The sequence below is a fragment of the Leishmania infantum genome, chromosome 14, assembly GCF_000002875.2.
Source record: "Leishmania infantum JPCM5 genome chromosome 14".
NCBI classification, from domain to species: Eukaryota; Euglenozoa; class Kinetoplastea; order Trypanosomatida; family Trypanosomatidae; genus Leishmania; species Leishmania infantum.
The window spans coordinates 458,185-474,377 of record NC_009398.2 but is presented as its reverse complement, the minus strand read 5'-3'; the positions used below and the strand labels follow the sequence as shown (position 1 = coordinate 474,377).

General features: G+C 59.7%; 4 protein-coding genes across 4 annotated transcripts; all 4 read right to left on the bottom strand.

The window, feature by feature from the left end:
• Nucleotides 1-715: 715 nt before the first annotated feature.
• On the bottom strand, nucleotides 716-2,137 carry LINJ_14_1170 (hypothetical protein, unknown function; the record flags this gene model as incomplete). Its single annotated transcript, XM_001464256.1, has 1 exon — nucleotides 716-2,137. The coding sequence occupies one exon, from the start codon at nucleotides 2,135-2,137 to the stop codon at nucleotides 716-718; it is 1,422 nt and encodes a 473-aa protein (XP_001464293.1).
• A 3,939-nt stretch (nucleotides 2,138-6,076) lies between these two features.
• LINJ_14_1160 (conserved hypothetical protein) lies at nucleotides 6,077-6,769 on the bottom strand (the record flags this gene model as incomplete). Its single annotated transcript, XM_001464255.1, has 1 exon — nucleotides 6,077-6,769. One exon carries the CDS (start codon nucleotides 6,767-6,769, stop codon nucleotides 6,077-6,079), a length of 693 nt encoding a protein of 230 aa, XP_001464292.1.
• An 849-nt stretch (nucleotides 6,770-7,618) lies between these two features.
• Nucleotides 7,619-8,815, bottom strand: LINJ_14_1150 (conserved hypothetical protein; the record flags this gene model as incomplete). The annotated part of the gene is made up of 1 exon (XM_001464254.1): nucleotides 7,619-8,815. One exon carries the CDS (start codon nucleotides 8,813-8,815, stop codon nucleotides 7,619-7,621), a length of 1,197 nt encoding a protein of 398 aa, XP_001464291.1.
• A 2,277-nt stretch (nucleotides 8,816-11,092) lies between these two features.
• On the bottom strand, nucleotides 11,093-13,810 carry LINJ_14_1140 (putative protein kinase; the record flags this gene model as incomplete). The annotated part of the gene is made up of 1 exon (XM_001464253.1): nucleotides 11,093-13,810. The coding sequence occupies one exon, from the start codon at nucleotides 13,808-13,810 to the stop codon at nucleotides 11,093-11,095; it is 2,718 nt and encodes a 905-aa protein (XP_001464290.1).
• Nucleotides 13,811-16,193: the final 2,383 nt, after the last annotated feature.

Below are 16,193 nucleotides of genomic sequence, written 5' to 3'. Positions count from 1 at the left end.
ACGTGTACTGTGGCTGTTGTGAGAGGAAGAGCAGCACCGCCGCTAGCGCGCAGCCACACCACTCGCGGAGTAAGACGCGCTCGATCTGGCCGTACACGTCCGCAAGTACGATGGTGTACAGCAGCTGCCCATTTCCATGCTCTGTCATGGCCGGCAGAGACTCTACCTCAGCTACAAGTTGAATCACCGCTGATGCAGTTGTAATCGAGCGGCGGCTGGAGCACTTCTGTAGAGGTGTCTAAGGTGGCGGTGTCCGCTGCATGGATGCTGCTACCGCAGGAGTAGCGGAAGCGGCGCATCGCTCCTCCGCCGCCTGCAGCGTGTGCAGCACCCGCACAGCGTGCTCCACCGACACGACGCGATCGAGCGGTAGCAGGAGCAGCGAGAAGCGCCGTCCAGCGTGTTCTGCCTTAAGCCCGCCATCAGCGTCTGTCGACGCTTGCAGCGTGCGTACGGCGTCGCTCCAGGTTCGCGCGCCACCCCGTGCAAGCAATCAGTTCAGCAGCATGGGCGGCAGCCGCGACGATGCAGGCAGCACAGGCCACGGCTGGCTGCTGAGGGACTGCGCGACACGACGCGCAGCAGCCTCTTCGGTCTCCAGCGGCCACTGGCACCCCCACCCATTGTCGTCGCCGCCGTCAGAGGCCGCTCCAACACGACAAGAGACAATCGCACTGTCCGCGTGGTGTGTTGTTTCCCCAGCCTGCCGCCGTGCCTAGCTGAGCTGAGCCGATCCTTCTCGCGCGTATCCGTGCATCTCCTCCGCACGCCGCATCAACACATACAGCCACGCGACCACAAACTGCTCGTCTGCTACGAGTTCTGTGGGGCATGTGCAAAGCAGCCCCAGCCAGCCGTGCAGCCGCGTAAGACGACGCTCGACATCCATGCAAGACTGGAGCTCAGGTAGTAAAGCAGAGCAAGAGAGTGCTGCAACTCCAGCGACAGAGTCGTCGCGCGGGGCTGGCATCCCGGCAGACGTCAGCGCAGCAGCTGTAGCGGCGACGCTGAACAGCGACGAAGTACTCGAAAGCTGGGCGCCGCGCTCGAGGCGCAGCCCCGCTGACGTCACAGCAGCGCGAGCCGTGGCGAACAGCGCCTCCACTGCTGGCAGGCCGCCAGGTACACTATTAAAGGCGCGACTCACGCCCGCCAGCAGCCGGCCAACATCTCCGAGGAGAGCTGCGCGCCGCGTTAAGTCGTCCCCGTGGTTGAACAACGTTGCTGCTGCCGACTCCTCGAGCACCTCTGCCTCTTGCAATACCCAGCGGTGAACAATCGCCGTCACGTAGGCCTCAGCCGACGCGATGAGATGATTCATTGCAGAACAAACAGTCACTGCTTGCTCGTCGTCGCTGCCACCACCACTGCCACCAGAGGCGCCTTCGTGTACAGTTAGCGTATATGGGCCACAATGCCAGCGGGTCATAAAGGCAGCCTTGATGACCCGCTGCCGCTCCGACCCACATTGCGTGCACCGCAAGGTCACATCGATCCATTCCAGTTGCTCCGGAGTAGAGAGGAGCGCGCCGTAGGCGCGATGCTGGTCTACCATTAGTTGCACCACCGCCGCAGGCACCGCGTCGACAGCTCCCTCAGCCGGTGCTGCCGCGGTCGCAGGGCACGCTGATGCTATCAGTGACCGCAAACAAGGAAGAGAATCTGGAGTGATCGCCGTCTCTGCGCTGCCATCGTTTTGGCAGCAGTGATCTGCAGTAGCACTGCTGCCCTTACCGTCGGTCGGCTGGCGCTCAAGAACGGCGGTCCACTGCTCGGCGCACCGTGCGTGACTGCGAGCGAGGCACTGCAGCGCCACGCCAAGGGCCTCTGCCGGTTGCAGCCAGCGGTGCACGACGGGCAGCGCGGCCCTGGTAAGTGCATCATGACGCGTTACCATGACTGTTGTGCGCTGGCCCGGCGGAAGCCCTGTAGAGGACGCGTATGCATCGCCGCCGAACATTATGTGCCTCCAGTGCGCCACCTCGGCGTCCGCGGTGTCGGTGCTCACAATCACACGGTACCAAAATGATCCATCATAGGTTGTTGGCCGGCATACTGCCTCACTTGTCACCTGCCAAGGCAGCGCCGCTGTGGGTGCGTGCGGAGAAGTAAAGAAGGCATCAAGCAGCTCTCGCATGGATGCCACGCCGTCGTCCCGTCGACATCGCACCTCTGTCCTTGCGACGTTTGCAGCGGCGCTCACGCACAGCAGCTTAGACCACGTGTCGCTGAGTATGGCGCACGTAGTTGTCCACGGCGGCACTCGACGCACGTCCCGCGTCAGCAGACACGGCAACGCTTTTTCTTGCTGCGGTGACAGGACGGACGACCGCGATGGCGGATCGGCCACCTCAGAGAAGGCCAGTTGGCCATCATGGGTTAAAAGCTGCTCAATCCGCGCACAAAGGTCATTGAATGTGGAGAAGCGCGTGGCGGTGCGCACAAGTCGGAGAAGCGCGTCCTGCTCCTCGTCGACCACTGCAGCATCAGATGCCAGTTGTCGACGGAGCCCCGAGCCCGCCAAATATGCCTTGCTTTCCGGGCTGCTTCCCGCAGCACCATGCGCGGCGCTTCTGCCTGGCGCCGCCGCACCTCTATTGCGGGCCAGGCGAAGACGACAAGGTCGCGAATCACGTCGAGCAGTTGCCTCGTGGTCATTGAGTGGCTCACAGCGTGTACCGCGTCACTGGCCGCCGCCGCGGATCTCAACCTTTCCCGCGTAGGGGTGGCGGCGAGGGCGTGCAACATCGACGTCAACGCCTCATCAGCAACAGAGTTCACAGCTCTTGTCTGCTTGTAGCCTCCAAGAGCGGTGGTCGTGTGCCGCTGCCTTCCATTGAAAGGCACTGGCTACTGCTCACCCGCCACGCCGCAATGCCGCTCGTGGTGCATCGCCCACGCACCCTCCAGCGCACAAAACAGACGTTTGAAGTGCGGCATCGCGTGCGCAGCACGCTGGACCAGCCCCAGCGCATCGGAAGCTCGGCCAGAACTCTTCCCATGCTACTCTCCCGGTGCCGACGTCGCTGCTGCTGGAATCGCTGCCAGGGCACGGAAGTAATCCGGGGCATACCCATAGCACTGCATATGATGGATTGTCTGGGCCGCCGCCCACCGCTGTCGAGTCAGTGACGGCGACGCCGTCGCCGGAGCGGTGCCTGCTGCAGGAGCGACTGCAGCGCTTGATGATAATGGCGGTGCAGCAGCAATCTGCAACTCTTCTAGGAGCCCGAGATGAAGAACGGTGGAAAGAGTTAGCAAGGACAGCGGTGACATACCGCCGTACGCGTCCTCGTGGTCGCCGTGGCTGTGCTACTGCTCACGCGCGTTACCGGCACCGCGACCCTTGTCAGCGCCGAGGACTACTGCGATAGGATTGAGTGGCGAGTGCTGCTGAAACGCATAAGCGATGAACCCAAGCGGGGAGACTGAGCTGCCAGACGCAGGCGATGCGTCGCTCGATGTTGACCACATCGCAGTTGCCTAAGCTGCACTCCGCGAGCTGAAATCTCCGTACTCGGCATTGTCGGTTGTCGTGTGAGGCGCCTGCTGCCGTAGGAGCATCCCGTAGACGGCAATGATGACCTCCAGCGGCATAATGTGGTCATCTGTTTGCGGGCGGTGCGTGTCGTGTGATGCGGAGGAGGCAGCACGGCGGCGACGTTCAGCCTCGGCAAGTTAGTAGAAGCAGTCAAGGGCGCTGTGCCGCAGCAACAGGGAGCCGCAAAGCAAGCGCGATAGGAAGACGCGGGGTAGTTGTGGTCGCAGCGGCTGCCGCTGGCGGTACGCGCGCAGCTGAAGACGGCACCGATCCTAAAGTCATGTCAATGCGACTGCATCGCGCTGCCCAGGCATCTCTGAACGAGGCCGCATCCGTGACTGCCGCATCTGCTGCGGTGTGATTACATTGGCCAGAGTCAGCTTGCTCATCGGTGTCTCTTCCGAGGATGGACGCGTTACTGGCGCTGAAGGCTTGGAAGCCGAAGGGCGGCGGGGCCGGAACGGAACGCTGCCGCTGTCGCCTCACCGCCGCCGCGGTGAGGGAGGATAGGCCAAATAAGTCAACGCACTTCCATCGCGATACCATCCACGTCGCAGAAATCTCGCAGAGACGTTGGCGCGTGTGTTTGCTTGCATGAAAGCGGAGTGGGAGAGATTTGGGGATAGGAGGTGATGCTTTCCCTGTGTGTGAGCGCCTCTGCTCCTTCGTCAGCGCGAGCGAGGGAAAGGGAAGCGATACGAGGGAGAAGGGAGAGAAGAAATCGGACAGGAGTTACACCGAGGCCGTTGAGAGAGACGGCATATTCGATTCTTTCGATCCGACTTCTGCCGTGTGTGTGTGGGGGGGGGGGGGCGTGCGTGTGCACATCATCGCGCCGCTCGCACACCGAGGCCATATCGGGAGGCATGGTGCACAGCATTCATACAAGAATATCGTCACACATATATGCCTGCCGCCCGTGTACGCACAAAAAGTGCGGAGCCACTCGCCCCTCCAGCCTCCTGGTCTTACCGGGTGGTGGCGTGAAGGGGAGAGGGGGTCCGGATGAGCGGGACGTACTCGGAAGGCACGGAGAGTGACAATGGCAGTAGAGAAGGGGGTCCATGAGGTCACGGGGGCCCGTTCTCGAAGAAAAATGGAAACGAGAAGAAACACTGGCAAGCAGAGCAAAGGTCGCGTTCGGGCTGGAGAAGGAAGCGACGACGCGATCGCGCCCTGCCCCCTCCCTCCCTCCCTCCACCCGTCCTCGACCTCGACCTCGTCGCAGCGGGAGATCCCTCAAAGGTGCACGAGAAGAAAAGAAATACACAAAAAAAAAATAGAAGGAACCCCCCGCCGAGACAGCTGCACACCCGCCTGCCGGCTTGGGGAGCAGAAGAGAAGATACGCAGGAAAGAGGGCGAGATCGCGAGCGAGAGAGCTCGTCGTCAGCGTTCAATGCCCCAAGGCACGGCTCCACTGTAGGACAATGTGCCTCTATTCTGCGGCAGAAGAGCAGAGGAGCGAGCACGGAGCGACGACAACGATGCGCAGAGACAGCGAGAGAGAGAGAGAACGAGGACAGACAGAGACATAATACGCGTACGCATGTACATGTAGAGCACCTACCACCCTAAGGGAAGCCACCAAAGAGGGAGGTGGGTAGGGGAGGGGGAGCGGTGAAAAAGAGGAAGAGGGTTGCCCAGAGCGCATTCGACACACATCCGCTACGGAATGCAAAGGCTGCAAGCCTCCCTTTCCCGCCCCGCCCCACACCGCCTCCACCGCCCAGAAAAAAAAAAACGGGACTGAACCATCTCAGTTCACACACCCAGAGAGAGAACGACGGGAGAGGAGGTGGCGGAGGCTTGTGTGTGTGTCTGCCCTACGGCTTCATCCCCTCCCCCACCCCTCCTCTTTCAAACTCCTGTTGTGCCGGCTGTGGTCGGCGACACTTCTATGTTTGCGTATATATGTGTACCGCTAAGCCGATGCGTACCTTGTCCGTCATGACATGGCGAAGAGCAGGTGCGCGGTGAGACGCGGAGATGGCAGTGACCCCGACAAGGTGTACGAGCAAAATAAGAGGAGCGGGATGTGGGGAGGGAGTGGCTCAAGTCACTGCACGAAGTAGTCAACGGCAAGGAGCTATACGGCAGCAGTGCGAGAGAGACGGAGAGGCGGAGAGGAGCGGAGAGACTCGGTAGAAGGGCACCGAAGGAGGCAGAAGGGAGGGAGTGTAAACGTGGAGCAAGAAAAGGAGCTGGAGCTCTAGTTTCCCTCTGTTTGGTCACCACTTTGGATGGCAGGCGCACGTATTTGCGGGGTGCATCGCGCGAAGACGGCAAGATTACAAAAGAACGCGACCAAAAGAGTGGGCTGCGCCCGTCTAACAGTCTCTTGCACATGCAACTGCAACCGTCGCAGCAGCAGGGTGGCGGTGAAAGTGGGAGGAAGAGACAGGTATGAGAAGCAGGGAACTGTGTGTATCCGTGTTGGGGGGGGGGGGGATGGAGGTGCCACACAAGGTGTGGTTAAAGGAGGGATAGGCCAGAGCAGCGGCACGTTGAGAGAGAAACGTCCGCGCCTGCTTCCTTACTGGCTCTTCAGCGACTTCGCCTTCGCGTGACTCCACTTCGCCCGTTTGAACCTCCGGTCTGCGATGCCGTAGTAAAGTATTTGGGCCAGGATGACGGCGTTGAGCGTGGCGGCGACACCGAACTGAACCAGCAGCACCGCCTTGCCCTTGTCCCACGATACGTTCAGAGACGTCGTCAGGACGCGCGCAACGCCGCCGCCGAAAGCTAGGAAGAAGGTGAGAAAAGACAGCTGGCCACGGCACCGGGTTCGGTAGTTCGCGTAGATCTGCGGCACGCGGCTGAACATGTTGAAAAAAACTTGTCCGCTTAGCACATACTCGTGGATGGTACGCGGCACCTGCCCGCTAGCAAACGCGCACAGCGCCAACAACTCGGTCGCCAGCGCGAGGCTCGCCCTACGCGTCGACTTCTGCAACTTTGCCACGAGCAGCAGCAGCACCACAAGCTGCAGCGTAATAAAAATGTTCTCGCCGCAGTCGCGAAAGGGAAGCCCCTGCACGACGCCCCAGCTGGTCGAAATAATGTACGAGAGCAACTCTATTAAGAGCGAGAGTAGCGAAATGCCATCTGCTTTGTGGTTATGCCATACCTTCAGAATCTGCGGCACCTTTAAAATCGACGACCCCACCACCACCGCGTAGGAGAGGTAGCTCGACACGAGCTCCCGCATGATAGACTCGACAGACATGCTTCTCCTTCTAGTTGCTGTCCAGTGTGTGTATGTGTGTGGTTTTGTTTTGATTTTTCTTCCCGCCTGCGCTGCGAAAGCTCAACAACGCCACCTAAGTGCGCACGAGGATGTGGTGGAGAGGCAGAGAATGCGTATGAGTGAAGCGAAGAGGGCACGATCGGACGCGATGAATGCTGGCTTGGCCAGGACGAGTTCACAGGCGGCGTAGGGACAGAATAGCGGTTCGCGCTGGCCGTGCAGCACACATGCGCACGCACACCAGTCGCCATGTACATACCGCACAAAAAAACCCGAGAAGTGATGATAGGAGATCACATGAGGAGAAAGTGCAGCCCACTACTCCTCCCCCTCTTTTTCTCTCCTGCCCTGCCCCGCCCCGTATCGACGCCTACGCCTACACCCCGGCAGCAGTGGAGAGCGGTGGCGCCAAGCAGTCGGCGCGTCTCCCTCGTGGTGTTGGCGTTTGGGCATCGATTGTCGGGAAAGTGCGTCGCCTCTCCCTTGTCGTCTTTTTTTCGTTCTTGGGGAACGTGCCGTCACTGAAGGTGACACACACACACACACACAAAGAGAGAGCACGAGCAGCAGCACGCGAAGAGAGGGCCGTGAGGAGAAGAGGAAACAGTCCAGCGCCCATCAGCAGTATGCTGCAGCAGAACGGCATCCTGGTCACAGATATCCACGCACTTCCTGCGCCAGGGACACGCAGCTGCGTATCAAGTGCAACATGCGCCCGAGCGTTGTGTAGAAGTCAGAACCATGAGGATGAGATGTATAAGGCGGCTGATATTGCTACCCGAGCTCCCACACACATACACGCAACGGTCATCGCAGGCAGGTGCGCCATCAGTAGTCGCCATATCGCTGCAGCCAATCCATTACCCGCACCGCCTTCTTTACACAGTGGAAGAACGGCTGCGCTTTATTGAAAAAGTGCAGGTAGTCGGCTTGACTTCCGCCGACGGTAACCTCCTCGTTCACGATGTCGCGCATGACGCTGCCGTTGTGCGGGTAGGCAAAGACGATGCGCAGCACGTACTCGGACTGGCCAGCGAATGCGCGCTTTACGAGGCGCGACCAGTGATGCGTGGCCTGCACCGTTGGGGACTGCAGGAGGAAAGCGGCCTTGCGGCGGACGCCCATGTTGAAGAGAGTGTAGTCCTCGACATCCGACTGCTGTAACGTCTGGGCTACGTCGTGAGAGGGGGCCCCGGAGGTGCTGCTCGCGCCGGACGCAGCGGCGACGACGTCACCCTCAGCCCTCCGCACCTCGGATACCTTTGTCAACGTCATCCACGGCCCCGCCTCCGCCGGGTCGTACCACAGCGGGTACGGGTTCCGCACCAGTTCTTCTGTCATCGGGTCTCCGGCGTCGACGAGGGTCACGTGAGCGCGTATGTACTCCCACTCGGCTCGGTAGTGCTCCAGCACGTCAGAGGCAAAGCTGGAGCAACTCGCGCAGTCTCGCCCTCGGCCGCTCATCAGCACGAGCGGCTTTCGGCACAGCGGAGGAAGGGCTGTGGAAGACTCAGGTGAAACATCGCCGACGCGAGGGCTCGCCCGGTCCGTTGGCAGCGTCAGGCGCGGCAGTGCAAGCGTCGAAAAGCAACCCGCATCGCGCAGTGCGCGACGCACCTCGCGCCACGGTGTCATGAATGGCTTCAACCCTGAGTCGTAGTTCAGTGCTCTTTTCATAGCAATGGTGCCCCACGCGTCGGTGCCGCCCGCCTCCTCTTCGCTGCCACCTGCGGACGACTCCGCCGTAGCAGCGCGCACCATAAGCACGCCCGGGACGGCGGTGGCGCGCGATTTTACAGCACACCTGTTTATCTCGCTGCTGCCGTAGTAGAACAGCGCCACGGCGCTCACCGTCAGGTGCGCATCACAGGAAAGGCGCGGCCCATGAGTGTCCCTCCCACGAAGACAAAAGCTCGAAGCGTCAGAACGAGGAAAAAGAAACAGCATGACGACCATCAGCAGCAGCGGGAGGAGATGGGGCGATAACGTTGCCCATCTCCACTCCCCACGCACGCGGCGCTGCATGGTGCGGGTCGCGTGCACACACCCCTGGGATGGGGCCTGTGCTGGTGCTATAAAGGCGGCCATCAGCCACCTGCGTCGCCGCGGGGAGAGGTGAGGGGAAGCAACTAGTCCTTCACGCTGCTCACAAATATGTTTTTTTTTTTTTGGGGGGGGGGGGGGTTGATTGTAAAGGCTTTGATGGTAGCATCGCCCCCTCGCCCTGGAGCCCTGCATGTGCTGCTGCTCCAATGATGGTACGAGCATGGAAGATGGAGGGGGTAGTGCGGAAAGAGAAGTGCCCCAACCGAGCAACGTAAAAGAGCTCATGAACGCGTGCGAGATGAGAGGCGGCCAAAGGCACTGACGATAACATTCTGATGCTTGCGTTTTGGGGGCATGTGTGGGCCTGCACACGGCGTCGTTCCGCATCCAGAGAGGTGTGTCGTATCTGAAAAAAAAAACGGGGCGAGCAACGTAGACGACTCGCGAGACATACATGCAGACCAGTCGTCACACATACATATGCACGCAGCGCATCGGGCAACGCTCACCCACGACGCGTGTACCGCACCTCGCCTCGTACGATGAACAGCCACGCACATGCCGCTAATGGACAGCTTCCTTGATGATCCTCTTACTTTATGTGTCGCTGCTCAATCCTTTACCTTCTATTGAGAAAGAATCGTACAGATCGGAACGCGCACCCGTCCGTGCACAGGCGCAGAGTGAGAGTGGGAGAGTGGGAGGAATAAGAGGCAAAAAAGAAAAAAATCAACGGCACTCCGGATGCCCTCGACGCAACCTCGCTATCCAAAAGAGTAGCCTTCAACACACGCATACGCAGCATTCGACCGACCCTGACCATCACGCATGCATCCCTATCATCCACAGCGACCTGTACAACAACAGCGGCAGACATCTCCGCACACAAATCCAAGAAACAAAACGCACACACGCGCACACTCTGCCGCCTTGGCATGGGGGAGAGAACGGCATGAGGCGAACCGCGACACAGGGACAACGCGAGCAACAGCCAAGGGTAGGGACGTGGGGGTGGGGGAGAGAAACCGAGGAGGAGGCTAGAGAAGGCCAGACGAATGGCAGAAGATACGCGCACACACGCGCAGGGCACACACCCGTTATGTGCGCACCAGCTCCCATGCGAAGCAAACAAGCGAAAAGGAAAAAAAAGAACAGAAGCTACAGGAGGAGAAAAAAAAAAAACAACGTGTGAGAAGACGGCGGAGGTGTACACGTAAAGACATGTCGCTGGGGCAGCGTGCTCTCCTGGTCACATCTCTGCGCCTCGCCAGCCCAACGGAGAGACAAAACAAAAAACAAAACGGAGAGAGGCGCAGGAGGAAGCTATGAGACGGCGGGTCAGGTCGGGTGTAGGAAAGAGGAGACGGACAAGGAGGGCGAGCGCCATGGCCGCCGCTGCCACTTGGAAGCAACGCAAAGAAACTATAGAGAGGGAAGAACGCAAGGAGGCAGAGGAGGGAAGAGACAGAGGAGACGGTGGTGCAGCACACGCACCAATGGACAGGGAAAAGAGCCACAAACCAGAGAGCAAGAAAGCAACGAGAAAAAAAAACTGAGCGGCATCGCACGGAGCAGCGAGAGACAGAGGAGGAGGAGGAGGAGGAGGAGGGGGTGGGGTGGGAAGAGGTGGTGGCATGGCCCCGTTCAGTTGGCGATAGTGAACCGAGTATTGTTCGTTGCAACACAGCCTGCGTCGACCACCCTTTCCCCTATCGAAAATGGCCCGCCCGCCATCCCTTCCTTCTTTCCCTCCACTCCTCCCACCCACAGCCAGGCGAAGAAAAAAAATCCGAGTTGTCGAGAAGGTGGCGGAAGGGGAGGGTGATGCCCACAACGCACACGCAACACCGTAGGGAAGGGAAACGAGAAGCATCGACAGCAACGTAACATACGCACGCCGAGGGCGAGCACATCATGGCCACAAGCAGCGTTGAGACAGCAAAACAATCGAAAAGGTCACGTGAGCCTTCATGCTCGCTCCTTCGCTTCACTTGTCCTCCGTGATGCGCATGCGTGCAGAGAATACCGAGGCGGGGGAGTTCAAGGATGGGCTGTACAGGGATACAGACGGGCACCAGCACCCCCACGCGTGGAGGAAACAACCCCACAGAAAGAGGCAAGCATCAGCACATGACTTACATGGGCCAACGAACAAATAGAAAGCAAAACAGAAATCAGCAAGCGGAAAGATAGCACAGTTAAGACCTTCAGCACTCTCCTTCTCATCCCTCGTTCTTCTGGTGCCCCCTCCCTCACTCACAGCACCACATCCCTGATGAAGGGGTGCTCCAGCAGCTCCGCGCTTGTCGGCCGCTTCTTGTGGTCGAGCATCAAGCACGCCTCCACAAACGCAATGAACTCCTCATCCACCATGTTCGCAGCGGCCAGCTTCTCGCGCAAGACGCTGTATGGGGCCGTCGTCGTCCGTGGTGGTGGTGGCACCGCCGCTGCCGCCCGCGACTTTCTCGAAGATGCGCAAGTGTGCGGCGCCATGGTCGGGACCGGCGTGTAAAGGCAGTACGGCTCCTCCCCGTCGTCGGTGTCGCCCTTCTCGGGGCGGTCATGCTGCCCATCTGCACCGCCGCCGTACTCATAGATACACCCGAACTTGTTGATGTAGTCGCTTGTGTGACGGCCTTCCCATAGCATGCGCCGCGGGAACGGCGTGCCGCAAACGTACACGATGCGCGCCAGCATCTCTGGCACGGTGTCCGAGGTGAAAAGCACGTCGCCTGTGACCATCTCTACCAAAATCGCACCAAGTGACCATACGTCAATGCGGCCGTCGTAGTCGCAGCCCAGCACCACCTCTGGAGCCCGGTAGCTGCGGCTCTGGATGTAGGAGCTGAGGTGGTCGCTGAGGAAGCAGCTGCTGCCAAAGTCGATCACCTTGACGATGCAGCGGCTGTAGGAGACAAACATGATGTTCTCAGGCTTGAGATCGGTATGTATGAGGTTGAGGGAGTGCACGTACGTCAGCGCCTCGACAATTTGCCGCGTCAGTCGGCGCAGGCGAGGAAGGGTAAAGTAGAACTCTTTCTCCTCCTCCCGGTTGTACTTGCCGTAGTCGTACAAGGTGTCGCGCAGCAGTTCCGTCACGAGCATGACATGCTCCTTGTAGTAGAAGGCGTCGATGAGCCGCACGATATGCGCATCATCAGGGTCTTTCTGGCGGTTCAGCAGCGTCAACAGCCGTATTTCATCAAGCGATTGGTCAAAAAAGTCCTTTGTGTTGTTGATGATCTTCAGGCAAACTTGGCCATACCCCAAAATCCTGCGCTTGGGCTTGAGTCGTGACTTCGTCGCTGTGTTGACAGACTTGACTTGCTGCTTGCTAGCGCTGGCGGTGGTAGCGGTGTCTGACCCCCTGCAAGAGGCAGTAGTCACACCTCCCTTGCCGATGCAAGCCACGTTCTCGGTCCCATCTGCCGGCGAGGCAGTGGCACTGTTCGCATCGTCGTCGTCGACGTCGTCTTCGTACTCGCCCTCGTCGCTCTCCTCGTCCTCGTTGTAGATTGGATCCTGTAGGTCGTAGCAGCGCACCGCACGGCTGAAGGTGGCCTTGCCCAGCATTTGAATGATCTCGTAGCGGCCGGCAATAACGGTTCCAGGCACGATTGGGAAGTTCTTCTCCTCCTCAAAGCCTGTCTTGAACGGGTCCATGATGACGCGCAGGTTGAAAGTCCCCATCGTGGCCGGCGCGCGCTTCTCGCGCACGAGCTGCCGGAAGCGATGGCGACGCTCTTCACGGGCCTTGACAGCGTCGAAGCGGACGTCGCGCTCCACCTCGACGACAAACTCGTACGGAGACGTCGGCTGGAAGGAGGTTGTATCCATCTGCGCAGTGGCTGCAGAGACCTCGGTGTAGTTGCCCGAGTCAAAGTCGCGCTTCGTGATGAGGGCAGGTCCGGCGGCGTTGGAGCTGAGGTGCTCGCCGTTGTGGATGCACTCGTCAAACTGCCGCTGCAGGATCCGCGCCTGCTGCTCCGTCACACCACCGCCATACGGGAACGAGGGAACGCGAAACACTTTCATAGACGGCGCTGTCCGAGCAGCCGCCCTGCCTGTCTTGTTGCGAGTCGCCATCGTCGCGATCGCCTCCTCATCGTCGTCAGACGAGTTTGGATGATGAGGGCTGTCCTTGTACTCACTCGCACTGCTGCTGCTGTTGCTATTCCGGTTCTGCTGGCTGCCACTGCCGGCGGTGTTGGTGCGGCGCGTCAGGCCCTCTGGCTTCCACGTCGACGCCACCACCTCGCGGTAAGCGGCGCGGTTGACTGGCTTGAAGAGTACCTGGGTCTTGACCCCGTCGTAGGCAGTGCCGTCATCATCATCCTCGTCCTCATCTGCCTCGAGCATCGCAGTGGGCGCATGGCGGCGCGTTATTGGCGGCTGCGAGTGCAACGCTGCCAAAGACAGCGCTTGCTCATTGTCGCCCTGGGCCGCACCCCCGTCATCGTCGTCGTCCTCTGAGCCCACGTCTGCCACATCCGCGTGGTGCTTCATATCCGCACGCTGGCATTGCTGCTGCTGCTGCTGTGAAGGCACCGCAGGCTGCTGCGTGTTGCGCACAGCGGCGTCCGTCTCCGCTGCTGCAACCGTCGGAACTTCCTCCTTTCCATATTTTTTTCGCTGAGCCGGCGGGAGTTGCTGCGACTGCTGCCTCACGCAGCTCCCGGGCGACAGCGCGGCTGGAATGTCGGTCAGCTGCTCCGTGAGATGTGCCGAGAGCATCTCCGACTGGGAAATGCCGTTCGTCGCCATGGGATCGACGTGCTTGGGGGCGGCGGTCGCCGTCGCGGGTGCCGCTGCGTAGCCACCGGTGGAAGCGGCCGCGTCTTTGCTCTCAATACTAGTAATGTTCACTGTATCGCCGTTCACGCGGTTTTCAATGGCGTGCATGAGAGCCTCGTACGAGTTTCGCTGCTCGATCGAGCTCGTGCGGCGCCGCGCCGCGTTCGTCGCCTCCAGCATCGACTTGGCGAGGGCCTTGAGCTCCTCAATGACGGACTCCGTGGTCGCCGCAGCAGTGCCGGAGGTGCTGCTGCCTGTGTTGATCTTCGGCTCATTGCCGCTGCCGTTAGCAGTGTTAGCGTTGTTCCCAACCCCGCTGCTGTGGCGGTAGCGACTGGTGCCGTTTGTGGCAGCACCATCGGTGTACGAGGGTCGGGCGATGGTCGGCGCTTGGTTGACAGCTGCACCGCTCCCCTTGATAATCAGGGCATCAGTACCAGTAGAAGTCATTGCAGGGGCAGCGTTAGACGAGGGAGTCACTGAGGTGGTGCTCGCTGGTAACACGTTTCGAGCAGAGCGCTTGCTCGCGTTGTACCCACCGCTCCCCAGAGATGCTGTGACCGCCTGATGAGAGCTCATTCTCTTTCGTTGCACGCCTCTTACGCCAGAAGGAGTGTGCACCGGCTGTAACCCAGAGACACCCACGCCCACAGACACCCACAGAGAGAGAGAGAGGGGGGAGAAAGAGAGCCCGTGGGTTCGGCTGTGTGTGCGTACGTGCCGCTTGCTGGGGAGCGACGGCAGGAAGGTGGGGGACCGGAGGGGAGGAGAAAGCGAACGCGTCTATTCAATCGCAAAGCCCGAAAAAAAAAAAGGAGGGCGCGGAAAAAGATGTAGCGAAAGCGTCAAGAAAACAGACAAAAAAAAAGGGAGGAGGAGGAAGAGTCAGCTAATAATACTAAAAAAAAAGCGTGCCGTCGATGATGAGAATGTCGGCACCGCTCCTTGTCACGTCCTCACAAGAGGGTCTGTCGGTGCCGGCAGCCTTGCTTGTCCACAAAGAATGTATAGTATGTATGTATATGTGTGTGTGTGTGTCTGTCGGTCGGTCAGTCTGAAGAAAGGCGGAAGATGGTGTGGTGGTCGAGCCTACGACGCCCTCTCTTCGCTTCGTGACTACTCGTTTGTTGCGTCCTTCCCCGCTTCTCTTTTCAGCCCTCTTGTCTCGTTCTCTGGTGGAGGAGAGGCGGGGCGGTGCTTGCGGGGCGGGGAAGAAGAGCAATAGCCCAAGAAACCCAGGCCAGGCCTTTGCTGACACGCCCACGCGCACGCCGACAGCACCCGGCGGACACGCGACAGGGAGACAGAAGGAGCGAGAGTCCACGCGGCAATGGCAAGCAAAGTGCACGTGAGTCAGGGAGACTGCCAGGAAGCCGTAAAAAGAAAAAAGAGAAGGGGGACGAGCTGTGGACGCGAGACAGCGGACGCCGAGACACCGCGGGAGGGGAAGGAGCACAACGGCAAAGACACGGGAACGGTGTGGGTGTGTGGCCAGCTGCCCCAAAAGTCGGGAGAAGGAAATGCGGGGACGGGGATGGGGAGGGGGTGGGGGGCAAATCGGGTGGGGGAACAATGGAAGACGCGCGGCGAAGCCCGTTCAAGAGAGCGGGGGGAGAAGGGGGAACGGAGGGAGGGGAGAGGGCCAAGGATACAGAGAGGAGGAGGGAGGCGGGGAGAGAACGAGAGCGAGAGAGAGACACAGCCCACACGTGGGAAAGTCCTGCTGTCGTTGTTGCTAGTGCGTGCGTATCGCTGTGTCTTTTCTTCTGGTTTTCCGTTCTTGCGGGGGGAAGGGGAGGTGGAAGGGTGAGTTGTCCCAGGAGCGGGAGGAGGGGGTAGGAGGTGCCTCTCGAAAGGGAATGCGTGTGGGAGAGAGGGGAGAGAGGCTCGTCGACGTTGCTTTTATGTGTATGGTGACTGTGTGTCTGTTGTTTTGCTTTTCGCTTCTACGTACGGACGCACTGTTGGATGAAGAGAATATTATGAGAGAAAGGGCGAAATGAAGAGAGGACTACAGAGGCCCACTTTACACATGCGCGAACGCGCACACATACACATGCCCACGCAGAGAGATGGCTGTGCTTCTCTATCGAGCCCACAAGAGCGAAGGCACATTCAAGTGCACACCCGGTTACGATGGTCGCTCCGCAGACACGTATTGCTGTGCGCGTGCGGGTGTGGAGGAGGGGACGGGGGGAGAGTGTTCAGCATCCGTCCTCTGCGGCTCGCTTAAGATCCTCATGATCTGTTTTGGTATATACATATATATATATATGTTTTGAAGGAAGTGGTGGAGCGCCCACTACATGGTGTGCAGGCATGCATGCTATTTTACATGAACTCACTCGAGGATGAGAAGTCGCGCTGCTGTCAAAGAGCAAGAGGGGGAGAGAGAAGCGGAAAAGGTGCACACAAGCGCGCGCGCAGGGTGTGTGTGTGTGTGTATTGCTGTGCGTTGATGTAGAGCTTCCTGTCCCTTCTGCTGCTGCTACTGCTGCTCGTGTGTGCGGCGATGTAGTCACGTAAGGGCAAACAAGAAGAGAGGAGAAGGCGAGGAGGAGGA